The following is a 17,081-nucleotide window of genomic DNA, read 5'->3' on the forward strand; positions in this document are numbered from 1 at the left end:
ACTCAGGGTTAGATAGATCTAGATCTAGGACCGGAAGGCCGGCAGCGGCCAAGGTGCTTAAGGGGTTTATGGACCAAATGGGGGGAGTGGATCCGCGGAGATTTGCTAGGCCACTGGCCAAAGAGTTCTCCTTTTTCTCCCATGTCCATAAGGTATACTCCCGGATAGATTTCTTTGTTTTGGGAAGGTCACTGATCTCGAGGGTGGAAGGAACTGAGTACTCAGCCATAGCTGTTTCAGATCATGCCCCACACTGGGTGGACCTGGAACTAGGAGAGGAGAGGGAGCAGCGTCCACTCTGGTGACTGGATATGGGATTATTGGCGGATGAGGGAGTCTGCGGAAGGGTGCGGGGATGTATAGAAAGATACCTGGAGGCCAACGACGACGGGGAGGTCCGTGTAGTAGTAGTATGGGAAGCACTAAAAGCGGTAGTCAGGGAAGAGTTGATCTCCATCAGGGCTCACAAGGGGAAAACGGAGGCCAAAGAAAGGGAAAGACTACTGGGAGAGATTTTGAGGGTAGATAAAAAAGATGCGGAGGTCCCGGATGAAGGACTATACAGGGAGAGGCGACGACTCCAGACGGAGTTCGATCTGCTCACCACAGGGAAGGCAGAGGCACAGTGGAGGAAGGCACAGGGGATGAGATATGAATATGGGGAAAAGGCGAGTCGCCTGTTGGCCCATCAGCTGCGAAAGAGGACAGCGGCGAAGGAGATAGGGGGAGTCAGGGATGAAACGGGAGCCACGGTGCGGAGAGCAAGGAAGATAAACGAGGCGTTTAAGACCTTCTACGAGAGGCTATATAGGTCCCAACCCCCAGAGGGAAAAGAAGGGATGCAGCAGTTTCTGGACCAACTAAGGTTCCCGAAGGTGGAGGAGCAGGAGGTGGCAGGCCTGGGGGCGCCAATTGGGGTGGACGAGGTGATCAAAGGGCTGAGGAACATGCAGGCAGGGAAGGCCCCGGGACCAGATGGGTTCCTGGTGGAATTCTATAGAAAATATGCGGACTTGTTGGCCCCGCTGCTGGTAAGATCCAGAGAAGAGACCCTACCCCCGACAATGTCGGAGGCGACGATATCACTAATCTTGAAGCGAGATAAAGATCCGCTGCAGTGCGGGTCCTATAAGCCTATCTCATTGCTAAATGTGGACGCCAAGTTGCTGGCAAAGGTGCTGGCGACGAGGATGGAGGATTGTGTCCCAGGGGTGGTGCACGAAGACCAGACAGGGTTCGTAAAGGGGAGACAATTGAATGTCAACGTGCGACGGCTATTAGGGGTGATAATGATGCCCCCAGCAGAGGGGGAGGCAGAGATAGTGGCGGCAATGGATGCAGAGAAGGCATTTGATAGGGTGGAGTGGGAGTATCTATGGGAGGTGCTGAGGAGGTTCGGGGAGGGGTTTGTCAGCTGGGTTAAACTCCTCTATGGGGCTCCAACGGCAAGTGTGGTCACAAATTGGCAAAGGTCGGAGTATTTTCGACTACACAGGGGAACAAGACAGGGATGCCCGCTGTCCCCATTACTGTTCGCGCTGGCAATTGAACCACTGGCCATAGCGCTGAGAGACTCCAGAAAATGGAGAGGGGTGGTTAGAGGGGGAGAGGAACACCGAGTGTCACTCTATGCGGATGACCTACTGCTGTATGTGATGGATCCAGTGGGGGGGATGACAGAGGTCATGCAGATATTGAGGGAGTTTGGAGATTTCTCGGGATATAGGCTTAACATGGGAAAGAGTGAGCTTTTTGTGATAGACCCTGGGGACCAGAGTAGAGGGATAGATGGCCTACCGCTAAGGAGAGTGGAAAGAAACTTCCGATACCTGGGGATTCAGATAGCCAGGAGCTGGGGAACCTTACACAGACTCAATCTGACACGGCTGGTGGAACAAATGGAAGGGGATTTCAAAAGGTGGGACATGCAGCCGCTGTCACTGGAGGGCAGAGTTCAGGCAATTAAGATGATGGTCCTCCCGAGGCTCCTATTTGTGTTCCAATGTCTCCCTATACTGATCACTAAGGCCTTCTTTAAAAAAATAGATAGGAGCATCACGAGCTTCGTGTGGGCAGGGAAGGCCCCGAGGGTAAGGAGGGGGTTCCTACAACGTAGCAGAGACAGAGGGGGACTGGTGTTGCCGAATTTGGGCGACTACTATTGAGCCGCCAACGTGCCGATGATTCGTAAATGGATGATAGAGGGAGAGGGAGCGGCGTGGAAAAGGTTGGAGATAATGTCCTGCAAAGGGACGAGCTTGAAGGCGCTGGTGACGGCGCCATTACCGCTCTCCCCGAAAATGTTTACCACAAACCCAGTGGTGGCAGCAACATTAAGTATCTGGGGGCAATGGAGGCGACAAAGGGGTGTGCTGGGAGCCTCGGTGTGGTCCCCGATCAGGAACAACCATAGGTTTGCCCCAGGGAGGCTGGACGGAGGATTCCAGAGCTGGTACCGGGCAGGAATCAGGAGAGTGGGAGACTTATTTATAGACGGGACGTTTGCGAGTTTGGGAGTACTTGAGGAAAAGTATGAGCTGCCCCTGGGAAATACCTTTAGGTATATGCAGGTGAGAGCGTTCACGAGACAACTGGTGAGGGAATTTCCGCTGGTCCCGACACAGGGGATCCAGGACAGGGTGCTTTCGGGGATGTGGGTCCGGGAGGGCAAAGTGTCCGAGATATACCGGGAGGTGAGAGAAGAGGGGGAGGAGCTGGTGGACGAACTGAAGGGAAAATGGGAAGAAGAGCTCGGGGAGGAGATTGAGGAAGGTTTGTGGGCTGATGCCCTAAGCAGGGTAAATTCCTCTTCCTCGTGTGCCAGGCTTAGCCTGATCCAATTTAAGGTGCTGCATAGAGCACACATAATGGGAGCAAGGTTGAGCAGGTTCTTCGGAGTGGAGGACAAGTGTGGGAGGTGCGGGGGAAGCCCGGCGAACCACACACACATGTTTTGGTCATGTCCGGCACTGGAGGGGTATTGGAGGGAGTGATCTCGAAGGTGGTGAAGGTCCGGGTCAAGCCAGGCTGGGGGTTAGCTATATTTGGAGTAGCGGATGAGCCGGGAGTGCAGGAGGCGGAAGAGGCCGATGTTGTGGCCTTTGCGTCCCTAGTAGCCCGGTGTAGGATTTTACTCATGTGGAAGGAAGCGAAACCCCCCGGCCTGGAGACCTGGATAAACGATATGGCGGGGTTCATAAAACTGGAGCGGATGAAGTTTGCGCTGAGAGGATCGGCTCAAGGGTCCATCAGGCGGTGGCAACCGTTCCTCGACTATCTAGCGGAACGTTAGGGGGAAGATAGATAGCCAGCAGCAACAGCCCGGGGGGGGGGGGGGGGGGGGTAAATTGTTTGTGTTCTAGATGGGGAGAGGGGGTGGGGGGAGCATTACTTCGTGTTATTTGGTTAGTTTACTATATTATTTAAACAATGTTATATAGCAGGTATCATGCTACCATTTTTGTTGATTTGTAAGGGAAAAAAATTGTGTTTGAAAACTTTAATAAAATATATTAAAAAAAAAAAGAATCACAGTTGGATCCATACCCAGCACTCACCAACTGCTGAACAGTGATGAGGATGAGAAATGTTGGCTGATTTTCCCTTCCCTAATTCAGAATTCTGAGATCACCAGTGTCTCCATTTCATTCCCACCAATGCAGTACATTCCTTGCAATGAGCACAGGATATTACAGACACTGTCTCAATAACAAGAGTCATTTTTTGAAAGTCTTACAGAATTGGATAAAGAGAGGAGACCTCCGTGTTCACAGTTACCTGTCTGCTCTCCTATCCAAGGATTGGCAGCTGCCCGACATAGAGTTCTCAGCACTGCTCTGGGGTTCGTAGATCTGCATGGAACATCACAGTGCCATTAATTAAATTTTCCGAAAAACCACTCTATAAATTGTGCTTAAGATTTAAATTCCAGTTGCATCCCCACTGATAGCAGTGGTACAAATTGTGTGTGTAGGGAAATCAGCCAAGATAGGCCAGGGTTAAAATTGCAAACTTTGTTTGAGAGATTTGTTAGACAAGGGACTGTTGGCTTTTCAGCGACAATGATTTAAACACAAAGACAAAAGCCTGAAAGGCCAGGGTGGCAACCCAGGCCACGTGTAACAAGAGTTCCTGCACAGATACTATAAAAACACAATACATCATCGAGTGATATATTTTCTGAATTTATCTCTTTAACAGACGAATGATAAAACGGTACTCAAGTCTCTCAAACCATTTTAGGCTGAAAAAGTTGAGAGAAAGCCAATTTCCATGATGAGCATTGCTGTTGTGTGATACTATGAAACCCATCAATAAGCTACCAAGGGACTAAAGTTTGTTTTATAAATAAAGTTTTTTAAAAAGCTGAAAATTTTCAGAGGGTGTGAGAAAAGCTACATTTCCTTTGGATCATTTTGATATTCAGGTACAATTGGCACCCTTGCTCCAATTCTTCCCAGCTTTATGGCGAAGGCAAGGGACTCTCAGAAACAGTCCAGTGGAGGAAAAAAAACCAGAACAATTTAGAAATCAAGAGATAAAAATAGAAAGTACTGAAAATATTCAGCAAGTCTGCAGCAGCTGTGGAGAGCGAAACAGGATTAACATTTCAGGTTGATAATCTTTAGTCAGAACTGGAAAAAAGGATATAAAAGTTTTAAAGGAAGTGCAGAGACAGGGGAAGGGGAGAAGGGAGAAAAAATAAAAACAGCAAAGGTCTTTGATAGGGTGGAAGGCAGGAGGAACTTCACGATAGAAGGGATGGTGGTGAATGGCAAAAGGGGATGGCAATGAGACAAGGAAACAAACCACGAGTCTGGAGGTGGTGTAAATGGAAAAAAATACCACCATTACGATCATTTGGTCTATTCGAGAGTGGTACAGTGATTAGCACTGCTATCTCACAACACCAGGGACCCGGGTTCAATTCCGAACTTTGCTGACTGTGTGGAGTTTGCACGTTGTCCCCGTCTGTGTGGGTTTCCTCCGGGTGCTCTCGTTTCCTCCCACAGTCCAAAGATGTGCAGGTTAGGTAGATTGGCCATGCTAAATTGCCCCTTAGTGTCCAACGGTTAGGTGGGGCTACGGGGATAGGGCGGGTGAGTGGACCTAGGTAGGGTGCTCTTTCAGAGGATCGGTTCAGACTCGATGGGCCAAATGGCCTTCTTCGGCACTGTAGGCATTCTATGATTTCCAACTCCTCTTCAAGACTGTACCATTTAGTTTATTTTGCCTGTTCTTCCAACCTAAGTGCATCATTTCACAATTGTCTGTATTAAAATAATGTAATGTGACTGTCCAGCTTATTGTCTGTTTATGTCTTGCGGAAGTCTGCAAACATACTCACATTTGACTAAATTTGAGTTTTGCATCATCTGGAAAGACTGAAATTATGCCTTATATACCCATGTCCAGATCATTGATTCATATCAAAAAGATTAGCAATCCCATTACAATCCTGGGGTAGACCAATTTATACTTCCCTCCAGTCTGAGAAACAACCAGTCATCGCTGCTCTCTGCTTTCAGTCCATTAGCCAATTTTGTTTGCATGCTGCCATTGCTTTTTTAATCCCACAGGCTTCAATTTTGCTAACAAGTATTTGATGCCATACTTTATGGAACACCTTTTGAAAGTTTGTACATAAAATCAATCATACCACTTTCATCAATCCTCTCCATTATTTCAAAGAGCCCAAACACATTTTGCTTTTAACAAATTCATGTCGGCTGTCATTTACAAATCCTTACTATTCCAAGTGAAAATTAATTTTGTCTCAAGTTACTGTCTCTAAAAGGTTTCCCCACCATTGATGTTGGGCTGACTAGTCAGTCATTGGCAGACTTATTCTCTCCCCTTTTTTTTCTCAGAGGGTAAAAATCGCAATTCTGCAGTCCTTTGGCACCATTCCCACATTTGAGGATTGGAACATTGTGGCCAGTGTCTCTGTAATCTCCCTTTACTTCCCTCAACAACCTAGCATCTCAATTGGACCAGCTAACTTGTCTACTTCTGAGTACTGTCAACCTTTAAGTGTCTCCGCTTTATTTTTATCCTCTTCCTCAACTGTGCATCTATTCTTCAGTGAAGATTAGTGCAATTTTGTACTTTAGCCGTGCCTTCTGCACAGATCTCCTTTCTGGTCCTAAATCAACCCTACCCTTCTTTCGACAATTCTTTTCTATTTATACATTTACAAAAGACCTTTGGGTTCCCTTTTGTTACCCACTAATTGGTTGTCGTACACTTTCTTTACCCCACATTTCCTCTTTTAGTTCTCTTTAGTTTGGTTTGCTACTGCAGGATTTCTCAACCTAGGAACTGCAATTTGACCCTTCAATAGTATCCCACGAGATGTTTCTCCCATCAGTAGTCTCCCATGTTCCCGTGTATTGAGATGATTGGAGTAATCTCGGATACAAAGACTGCACATGCGTAAGTTCTCATTGTTGGAGACCTTTTGCAATGTGGTTGGACAGGTTCCTTGGCATATCACTGGTTTCCACAGGTTTACCTCAATAATAAATGTGAAGTGGAAAGAGATTATCCTTGGCTGCAGCAAGGCTGTAATAATCAGGATCAATATGATTCTATCCTTAAATGTCTTCAGTCTGTGTTCATAGCTCAAGGTGTTTTCAATTTCCCCCATATCTCAAACTCAGAGTTTTATATTCACAACCACGTGCCTCTATGATGGACGGATGGAGCTAGTCTGGATGATTGCACCCTTCAGTTGATAAGTCTGAGAACACACACAAACAGACTCAAAAACAGCTTCTTCCCCGCTGTTACCAGGCTCCCAAATGACCCTCTTATGGACTGACCTCATTAACACCACACCCTGTATGCGTCATCCGATGCCGGTGCTTATGTAGTTATATTGTATACCTTGTGTTGCCCTATTATGTATTTTCTTTTATTCCCTTTTCTTCCCATGTACTTAATGATCTGTTGAGCTGCTCGCAGAAAAATACTTTTCACTGTACCTCAGTACACGTGACAATAAACAAATCCAATCCAATCCAATACTATCTGTGAAGAGGTACAGAGGACGAAACGGGAGAGGATGGTGCTGAGGCAGGGTGTGTAAAGTCACTCTGAGCTGCTTATTTCAAGGTTCCACATGGGAGACTAATTAAGGCAAATGCACATGGGATACAGGGTGATTTGATAAGGTGGATTCATAATGACTTAGAGGTAGGAGACAGAGGGTGATGATAGATGGCTGCTTTAGCGACTGGGAGTCAGAGACCAGTGGCGTACCACAGGGATCCATGCTGGACCCCTATTGTCTGCCATTAATATAAATGACATAGATGATTATGTGAGGGGTAGGATCGGTAAGTTCGCAGATGACACAAAGATTGGCCAGGTGGTTAACAGTGAGGTTGAGTGTCTTGGGTTACAGTCTACAAAATTATGAGGGGCATAGACAGAGTGGATAGTCAGAGGCTTTTCCCCGGGGTAGAGGGGTCAATTACTAGGGGGCATAGGTTTAAGGTGAGAGGGGCAAGGTTTAGAGTAGATGTACGAGGCAAGTTTTTTACGCAGAGGGTAGTGGGTGCCTGGAACTCGCTACCGGAGGAGGTGGTGGAAGCAGGGACGATAGTGACATTTAAGGGGCATCTTGACAAATACATGAATAGGATGGGAAGAGAGGGATACGGACCCAGGAAGTGTAGAAGATTGTAGTTTAGTCGGGCAGCATGGTCGGCACAGGCTTGGAGGGCCGAAGGGCCTGTTCCTGTGCTGTACATTTCTTTGTTCTTAGTTTGTTCTTTGATGATATAGACGGGATGGTCAAATGGGCAGATAAGTGGCAGATGGAATTTAACCCTGAAAAGTGAGAGGTGATACACTTTGGAAGGAGCAATTTAACAAGGAAGTATACTATGACACTGGGAAGTTCCGAAGAACAAAGGGACATTGGTGTGTTTGTCCATAGATCTCTGAAGGCAGAAGGGCAGGTTAAAAAGGCATATGGGACACTCGCTTTTATCAATCGGGGCATAGATTATAAACGCAGGATGGTCATGATGGAGCTGTATAGAACTTTAGCGAGGCCACAGTTGGAGTACTGTGTGCAATACTGGTCGCCACATTATAGGAACTGATTGAGGTGTACAAGATTATGAGGAGCATGGACAGGGTGGATAGGGAACAGTTGTTCCTCTTAGTTGAAGGGTCAGTTACGAGGGGACACAAGTTCAAAGTGAGGGGTGGGAGGTTTAGGGGGCATTTGTGGAAAATATTTTTTACCCAGAGAGTGGTGACGGTCTGGAATGCACTGCCTGGGAGGGTGGTGGAGGCAGGATGCCCCACATCGTTTAAGAAGTATCTGGATGAGTACTTGGCACGCCATAACATTCAAGGCTATGGGCCAAGCTCAGGCAAGTGGTATTAGGTCACTGGCGGGTCAGGTACAGGCGGTTAAAATGAATGTGCTGCCGCGATTCCTGTTTATTTTTCAATGCTTGCCGATTTTCCTGCCAAAGACATTTTTTTAGAGAGATTGAAGGGATGATTACCTCGTTCATATGGGGAGAAGATGGTCAGAATTAGAAAGGTACAGATAGGAAGACAGGCAGGGGGTTTGGGACTTCCAAACCTGATGTATTATTACTGGGCAGCGAATGTGGAGAAGGTATGGAGCTGGATCAGAGGGGTTGACACCCAATAGGTCAGAATAGAGGAGAGTTTGGGTAGGGGGTCGGGATTGAAGGCGCTAGCGACAGCGCTGCGCCCGACAGCCCCAGTGAGATACTCAGGGGGTCTGATAGTAATAGTTTTGTTGAGAATTTGGAGGCAGTTTCGCCAGCACTTTGGGTTGGGGGCAGGGTCAAGGGAAATGCCGATTTGGGGGAACCATAGATTTGAGCCAGGGAAGAAGAATGGAAATTTTCGGACATGGGAGGAGAATGGAATTAGGACACAAAGATTTGTTTCTTGGGGGTCGGTTTGCGGGATTGAAGGAGCAGGGAGCGAAGTATGGGCTGGAGCAGGGGGAAATATTTAGATACATGTAGGTCCGAGATTTTGCCAGAAAGGAGTTACAGAGCTTCCCAGTAGAGCCGGCTTCCACATTGCTGGAGGAGGCGCTGACGACAGGGGGACTGGAGAAGGGGGTAGTACTGGCGGTTTACGGGGCTATTTTGGAGGACGAGACGGCGTCACTGGAAGGGACCAAGGCAAAGTGGGAGGAAGAGTTGGTAGAGGGTATGGAGGAGGGGTTCTGGTGTGAGGTGCTCCGGAGGGTGAACACCACCTCGTGTGCGAGGTTGGGCGGATACAGCTTAAGGTGGTGTATCGAGCACACCTTACAAGGGCGAGGATGAGCTGGCTCTTTGAGGGGGTAGGTGTGTGTGAACGTTGCAAGGGGGGCCCCGCAAACCACGTTCATACGTTTTGGTCCTGTCCAAAGCTGGAAGATTACTGGAAGGAGGTGTTTAGGGTAATCTCTAAAGTGGTGCATGTGAAACTGGACCCAGGCCCTCGGGATGCCATATTCAGGGTAGGACCAGCCGGGGTTGGAAACGGGCATGGAGGCAGATGTTATAGCCTTCGCCTCGTTGATCGCCCGAAGGCGGATCCTGTTATGGTGGAGATCAACCTATCCATCCTGTGCCCTGGCGTGGCGGGGGGACCTGCCGGAATTCTTGACGCTTGAAAAGGTCAAATTTGAACTGAGGGGAAGGATTGAGGGGTCTTACAATTCATGGGCGTTATACATTATGCACTTTTGAGAACTGGATTACATCGAACATTGATGGAGGGGGCTGGGAGGGTTGGGGGGAGAGGGACTGTATGTGTTAATGGTGACTATGGGTGATTCCTTTTTATAATTTGTTTATGGTAACATGCGGGCTAATGTTTGGGGTTTGATGGGAGGATGGGATCATTGTTATTGATATGGGGATTGACATTACATTCGTTTCTGATTATTGTTTACTGTTGGGTGTAAATTTGGGAGAAAATGTGAAAAAGGAGAATAAAATGTTTTTTTTTTTAAAATGTGGGATTCGGTGGGTAGGTCAGGGTCTTTCATGCATCGGTGCAGACTCGATGGGCTGAAGGTCCTCTTCTGCACTGTAGTATTCTGTGATTTCTCCATTTCTCTCATATCCTATCCATTGCTGCTGTGATTAAGTCATTGGCTTTGGGGTTCTGTATCAGTGTTTTGTTTCGGAACTAAAAGATGTCCACCTGGAACTTTAGCCCAGTCTAGCCGAGTTTGCATAAAATGAACCTATAGTGAAAACTATACTTTTTGCTGCTGATTCATTTCCTGTTAAGCAAATGCTCAATGTGGCGGAGCAGGCCTTGGACAGCAAGTGGGCACATGGTGTAAATGTACAATTTTTAAAAAACGTAAACTGCTATTTCAACAGGGGGAAGGGAAATGATGACAGGAAAAATTATTGTAAGCACCTATAGTAAATACAAGAAAACGGGATACGGTGACCATCAACTTCTCACCAACAAAACACTCGAGCGATGATACTTCCTTCATCAAGTTCAACACGAAGGGCTGAAAACTGTTTGATGATGAAAGGATGTTTTAAAAAAAAAAATCAATCGCCTTACAAAACTAATGAAATAGAAAGACTTCAATTTTGGTTTTATTTTTACTGGAAGGGGAGAAATTCATCAACCGCAGTATGGAATTTGTGCACAAAACTGTTCTCTGAATCTTTGAAACCCTCCAAATTTAACTACCAAGCATAAAATGCAAAAGGACAAGCAACATTTGTTTTTTAGGCAAAAGACTAAGGAATGTTCAGTACTGAGGCAGTAATAAAATCTACAGTGAGCATTGATGATTAGCTTATAATCTCATCCTATAGAGTGTCGTAAAAGATTGCTACAAATAAAAACACGTGCAAATGCTGAGGAGTTGAGTGTGCCGTTTGCCAGTGAAATAACAAGGGAAACATTTGGAAAGCAGAACTGGAAAAAAACACGGACGTCAAATTACGGATTGATCTAATTAATGTCAGAAAAGATTACTTTGATTGAGAATGATTTTGCTCTACAACTTTGTGAATCCACAGGCATTCTATAATATTCTATTTATTTATCTATCAGTACTTGAGGAATAAGGAAATTACAGCAAACTTATTTTGCAAAGAGCTCAAGATAACATTTCTGAAGAGCTGGTGATTTCATGACGCTAAGTAAAATCAGCTGGACCAACTACACTGGGCTCTGCACCAATGAGGCTGCAGCAAACACAAGAGGGAATTCTGGTGTTCAGCAAAAAATAAAAGTTCCATTTTACTCCAAGAGGCACTTGCCATGTAAGATATTGAACCAGGTCTTCACAATGTTCTGAACACAGTGGTAATATTTGTGTTCTGGGGCACCTTGTGGAGGAACAAGATACCAAGTACAATTTTGTGCCCTTGTACACGGAGGTGAGACAGCTATCTCAAGGCAGAATGCATGCCCACATATTTAGTTTCAGTGACAGGATACATAACTTCCTAGCCGGTAAAAAACCTCAACTTGCTGAGGTGCCGAGTGACGGTATGTCGCTGGTTTACCTCGCAAACATATTCAATGAAATTAATGGGTTGAATGAAACAATGCAAGACTGGAAAACTCTTTTTGCCCAACGTGAAGAACTGACACATTCAAAAGGAAACTGCAAGTCTGAAAGCTTCTTGGCTGGGGATACCAAGGATGCATTCAGGTTTCTACACTTCATTCAAGAAAAAGAATGTTGATGGTGATGTAATCAAACCACAGCTACAAGTGCATCTTTCAAATCTACACGATAAATGTATTACCTTTTTTTTCCAGAACACATGGTGGAACCACCAATACACACCTGTGGGCTGCACATCCCCTTAGTGAGACTACTAAAGCTAAATTTCCACCCTCGGACGTGCAGGTTAGGTGGATTGGCCATGATAAATTGCCCTTAGTGACCAAAAAGGTTAGGAGGGGTTATTGAGTTACAGGGATAGGGTGGAAGTGAGGGCTTAAGTGGGTCTGTGCAGACTCGATGGGCCGAATGGCCTCCTTCTGCACTGTATGTTCTATTTGAAGAACTCTATGGGATTTCATCAGGCAGCTCCCTCGGAACCATGTTCAGCAAAATGTCACCTGAAATATCCTAGTGTGAATGCTGCAGTGACTGTATTTAAATAAAATTAAGGGCAAAATTTAAAATAAAATCAGTTTTTTCACTGACTCGACAGTCCTTCATTATAGTTTGCAGCTCATTGTATCGGAAAAACTTCCTTTCTGCAGTATATTTTCAATTCCAACTTTACGAAAATAATGCTTAGCTTTTAATTCCAATGAGGGGTGACAATTGAAACATTAGCGTGTTTTCTTTACAGATGATGACCACTACATATTTCCAGCAACTGCTGTTTTTGTTTCAAATTTAAAATGGCATTTAAATGAATTGTTTTGGTCATGTTAGGTAGGTGCAACAAGAAAGGATTCTCTCGGTTAGTTGGAGAGCACCTGGGGAGATATTGTACAACCTCAGTAATGGTTCAATTGGAAGAGTACTCCTAGCAGCTGACTCGATAACCTCCCCTCAAATCAATGCCACCAAAAACAAAATCTGATTTTCTGCTTCTGGGATTTTGCGGAGTGCAGATCAGCTTCCAAAAATGTGGCTATGCTTCAAAATGTCTTTGATGTAATGAGCTTAAAGCCATTCTGAAGATGTGATAAGTCTACATAAGTGCAGATCAGTCTTCATAATTTTACTGATGCGCCACTCTAAACATTGTAAATCAATGGGGTGGAAAACCCCCCATGCCCTTGTTCACCTGGCCACACTCACACCACCCCCTTCCCTGACACTGTAACATGTGAGGAGCCATCTGTTGGATAACATATTAAAGCTCTATCTGCCTCAGTGTCCTGGCCAATATTTATCTTTCAACCAACATCACTGAAACAGATAATTGTATTACTGTTTGTGAGATCTTGTTGTGCACAAATTGGCTGCTGTGTTTCCTTCATTACAACAAGAATGTAAAATTAGTTCAAAAGTACTTATTTGGCTTCAAAGTGCTTTGGGACAGTGTGAGGCTTTGAAATGTGCATTCTAAATGCAACTTCTATCCTTAAATAAAAGGGGATTAGTGGAATTTTAGGAGCGGGTCCAAGCAGACTAAACGATTTACGTAGGAAGAGAAGAAGAAAATTGTGTGTATGTGCCGAATGAAGGGGAGGTCCTGTCCCACTGTCAATGAGGTCATTGACAGAGGATGAGTCACTGAGGTTTGCTCTGGCACAGCACCACCATCTACACCACAGGCACAGGCCTGGGGACAAGTGGTCTGTCTGCCTGAGCACTCAGTTAGGGGTTGAGAAAGTTGCAGAAGGAAATTAAGAGAACGGAATATATTTGCAAAACTTCAGGATTGAACTCTGTGGAATTGCAGGTATCTCAATGTCAGACAGAGGCCCACACACTCAAGTGTAGAAACAAGTCCTGAACACTCCTGGCTGCTGTTCAAGAGGCATCAGAAGCTGCTCTTTTAATGGCCCAGCTGCAAGCAGGACACACCATTCCTGCACAGTCTCTGACTGGCCAGTGTGCACTCGTTAATGCCAACATCGTGTGGCATCAGCTCACCATGCAACTGCTTGCTGCTAATATGTCTTGACAGGACATCCCACTAAAGTGCCCACAACACATTTACTGAGAGAGTATAGTCACTATTGTAATGTAGGAAACACAGCAAACTGTCACAAACAAGTGATAACCACCTGATATTCCGATTGTTTGAAATATTCATTGAGGGACAAGTGTTGTCCAGCGTATCAGGGGTACACTCAAGGAGAATAAACAATTTAACTGTGAATTAAATCGTAATAAGTCAACAGGGTTCAATAGAAGAAAAGGACCGGGGCGGCATGGAGGCACAGTGGTTAGCACTGCTGCCTCACAGCGCCAGGGACCCGGGTTCAATTCCAACCTCGGATGACTGTCTGTATGAAGTTCACACTTTCTCCCAGTGTTTGTGTAGGTTTCCTCCAGGTGCTCCAGTTTCCTCCCACAGTCCAAAGAGGTGCAGATTAGGTGGGTTAGCTATGCTAAATTGCCCCTTAGTGTCCAAAAAGGTTAGGTGGCGTTACTGGGATAGGGTCAGGGCATGGGCCTAGGTAGGGTACTCTTTCCAAGAGTTGGTGCATGCTCGATGGGCCGAATGGCCTTCTTCTGCACTGTAGAGATTCTATGATTGAGGTTGGTGGGCAGTTAATTAAAGAGTGTCTGCAACATACAGTTGTGGGCCACCTGTCGGATATCTGCTTACAAGGAGAGTCCCAACAACAAGTTACTATAGAACATAGAACAATACAGCGCAGTACAGGCCCTTCGGCCCACGATGTTGCACCGAAACAAAAAGCCATCTAACCTACACTATACCATTATCATCCATATGTTTATCCAATAAACTTTTAAATGCCCTCAATGTTGGCGGGTTCACTACTGTAGCAGGTAGGGCATTCCACGGCCTCACTACTCTTTGCGTAAAGAACCTACCTCTGACCTCTGTCCTATATCTATTGCCCCTCAGTTTAAAGCTATGTCCCCTCGTGCCAGCCATTTCCATCCGCGGTAGAAGGCTCTCACTGTCCACCCTATCCAACCCCCTGATCATTTTGTATGCCTCTATTAAGTCTCCTCTTAACCTTCTTCTCTCCAATGAAAACAACCTCAAGTCCATCAGCCTTTCCTCATAAGATTTTCCCTCCATACCAGGCAACATCCTGGTAAATCTCCTCTGCACCCGCTCCAAAGCCTCCACGTCCTTCCTATAATGCGGTAACCAGAACTGTACGCAATACTCCAAATGCGGCCGCACCAGAGTTCTGTACAGCTGCAACATGACCTCCTGACTCCGGAACTCAATCCCTCTACCAATAAAGGCCAACACTCCATAGGCCTTCTTCACCACCCTATCAACCTGGGTGGCAACTTTCAGGGATCTATGTACATGGACACCTAGATCCCTCTGCTCATCCACACTTCCAAGAACTTTACCATTAGCCAAATATTCCGCATTCCTGTTATTCCTTCCAAAGTGAATCACCTCACACTTCTCTACATTAAACTTCATTTGCCACCTCTCAGCCCAGCTCTGCAGCTTATCTATATCCCTCTGTAACCTGCTACTTCCTTCCACACTATCGACAACACCACCGACTTTAGTATCGTCTGCAAATTTACTCACCCACCCTTCTGCGCCTTCCTCTAGGTCATTGATAAAAATGACAAACAGCAACGGCCCCAGAACAGATCCTTGTGGTACTCCACTTGTGACTGAACTCCATTCTGAACATTTCCCTTCAACCACCACCCTCTGTCTTCTTTCAGCTAGCCAATTTCTGATCCACATCTCTAAATCACCCTCAATCCCCAGCCTCCGTATTTTCTGCAATAGCCTACCGTGGGGTACCTTATCAAACGCTTTGCTGAAATCCATATACACCACATCAACTGCTCTACCCTCGTCTACCTGCTCAGTCACCTTCTCAAAGAACTCGATAAGGTTTGTGAGGCATGACCTACCCTTCACAAAGCCATGCTGACTATCCCTGATCATATTATTCCTATCTAGATGATTATAAATCTTGTCTCTTATAATCCCCTCCAAGACTTTACCCACTACAGACGTGAGGCTCACCTGTCTATAGTTGCCGGGGTTGTCTCTGCTCCCCTTTTTGAACAAAGGGACCACATTTGCTATCCTCCAGTGCTCTGGCACTATTCCTGTAGCCAATGATGACATAAAAATCAAAGCCAATGGTCCAGCAATCGCTTCCCTGGCCTCCCAGAGAATCCTAGGATAAATCCCATCAGGTCCCGGGGACTTATCTATTTTCAGCCTGTCCAGAATTGCCAACACCTCTTCCCTACGTACCTCAATGCCATCTAATCTATTTACCTGGAGCTCAGCATTCTCCTCCACAACATTATCTTTTTCCTGAGTGAATACTGACGAAAAATATTCATTTAGTATCTCGCCTATCTCTTCAGACTCTACACACAACTTCCCATCCCTGTCCTTGACTGGTCCTACTCTTTCCCTAGTCATTCGCTTATTCCTGACATACCTATAGAAAGCTTTTTATCTAAAGTAATGAGACTCAACGGTTTAACCTATTCAGCTTTGACAAATGGTCATCTGGACTCATAGATTTCATAGAATTTACAGTGCCGAAGGAGGCCATTCAGCCCATCGAGTCTGCACCGGCACTTGGAAAGAGCACCCTACCCAAGGTCAACACCGCCACCCTATCCCCATAACCCAGTAACCCCACCCAACACTAAGGGCAATTTTAGCTTGGCCAATCCACCTAACCTGCACATCTTTGGACTGTGGGAGGAAACCGGAGCACCCGGAGGAAACCCACGCACACACGGGGAGGATGTGCAGACTCCGCACAGACAGAGACCCAAGCCGGAATCGAACCTGGGACCCTGGAGCTGTGAAGCAATTGTGCTATACACAATGCTACTACCGTGCTGCCCTAAACGTTAGCTCTTTTCTCTCCCTACAGATGCTGAGATTTTCCAGCATTTTCTCTTTGGTTTGAGATTCCAGCATTCGCAGTAATTTGCTTTTATTTTAAACTATTCCCCTTTCTGTGCCGTAGAGATTGACCAGCATTGTGATCACAATTAGTATGAGCAGCATTTAACAATCTGATGTTAATTATGAGCACTTAATGTGCAAAACCAACAAGTTCTTAAAGATCAGAGGGAGGCAAGGGTGTGATGCTGTTTGTTGCAACATTAGAGGGGCATAAATTGATCAGCAATTGGCCAATATGTACATTCATAATGACATGCAGCGTCATCTCACCAACATCTTTCAAGGAAGATGTGGCTTTATTATTCTTACAGGTGATGGAAATTTGAACCCAGGAAAACAGTTTATCCTGGACGTAAAGAGGACAATAAGAAGGCATGGGAAGGAGCTCAATTGGGCAGATCACACAATGACTGAGAATGACAGCCATGCAGGTTGGAGATCAAACCGAGAACGTGTCTCGTTTATTAGACTTAGTATCACCCCACATTGCCCACCCCCCCTGATTTA

The 17,081-nt window shown here is 45.9% G+C and overlaps 1 protein-coding gene across 2 annotated transcripts in view; it reads right to left on the bottom strand.

Moving 5' to 3' along the window:
- Nucleotides 1-17,081, bottom strand: part of map3k3 (mitogen-activated protein kinase kinase kinase 3) — a 274,267-nt gene that overhangs the window by 123,400 nt on the left and 133,786 nt on the right. For both annotated transcript variants that reach the window (XM_072486935.1, XM_072486936.1), the window contains one exon: nt 3,778-3,851. In XM_072486935.1, coding sequence (XP_072343036.1) covers nt 3,778-3,851 — 74 coding nt within the window. The remainder of the gene's footprint in view (nt 1-3,777; nt 3,852-17,081) is intronic.

Source organism: Scyliorhinus torazame, chromosome 21, assembly GCF_047496885.1.
Source record: "Scyliorhinus torazame isolate Kashiwa2021f chromosome 21, sScyTor2.1, whole genome shotgun sequence".
Lineage (NCBI taxonomy): Eukaryota > Metazoa > Chordata > Chondrichthyes > Carcharhiniformes > Scyliorhinidae > Scyliorhinus > Scyliorhinus torazame.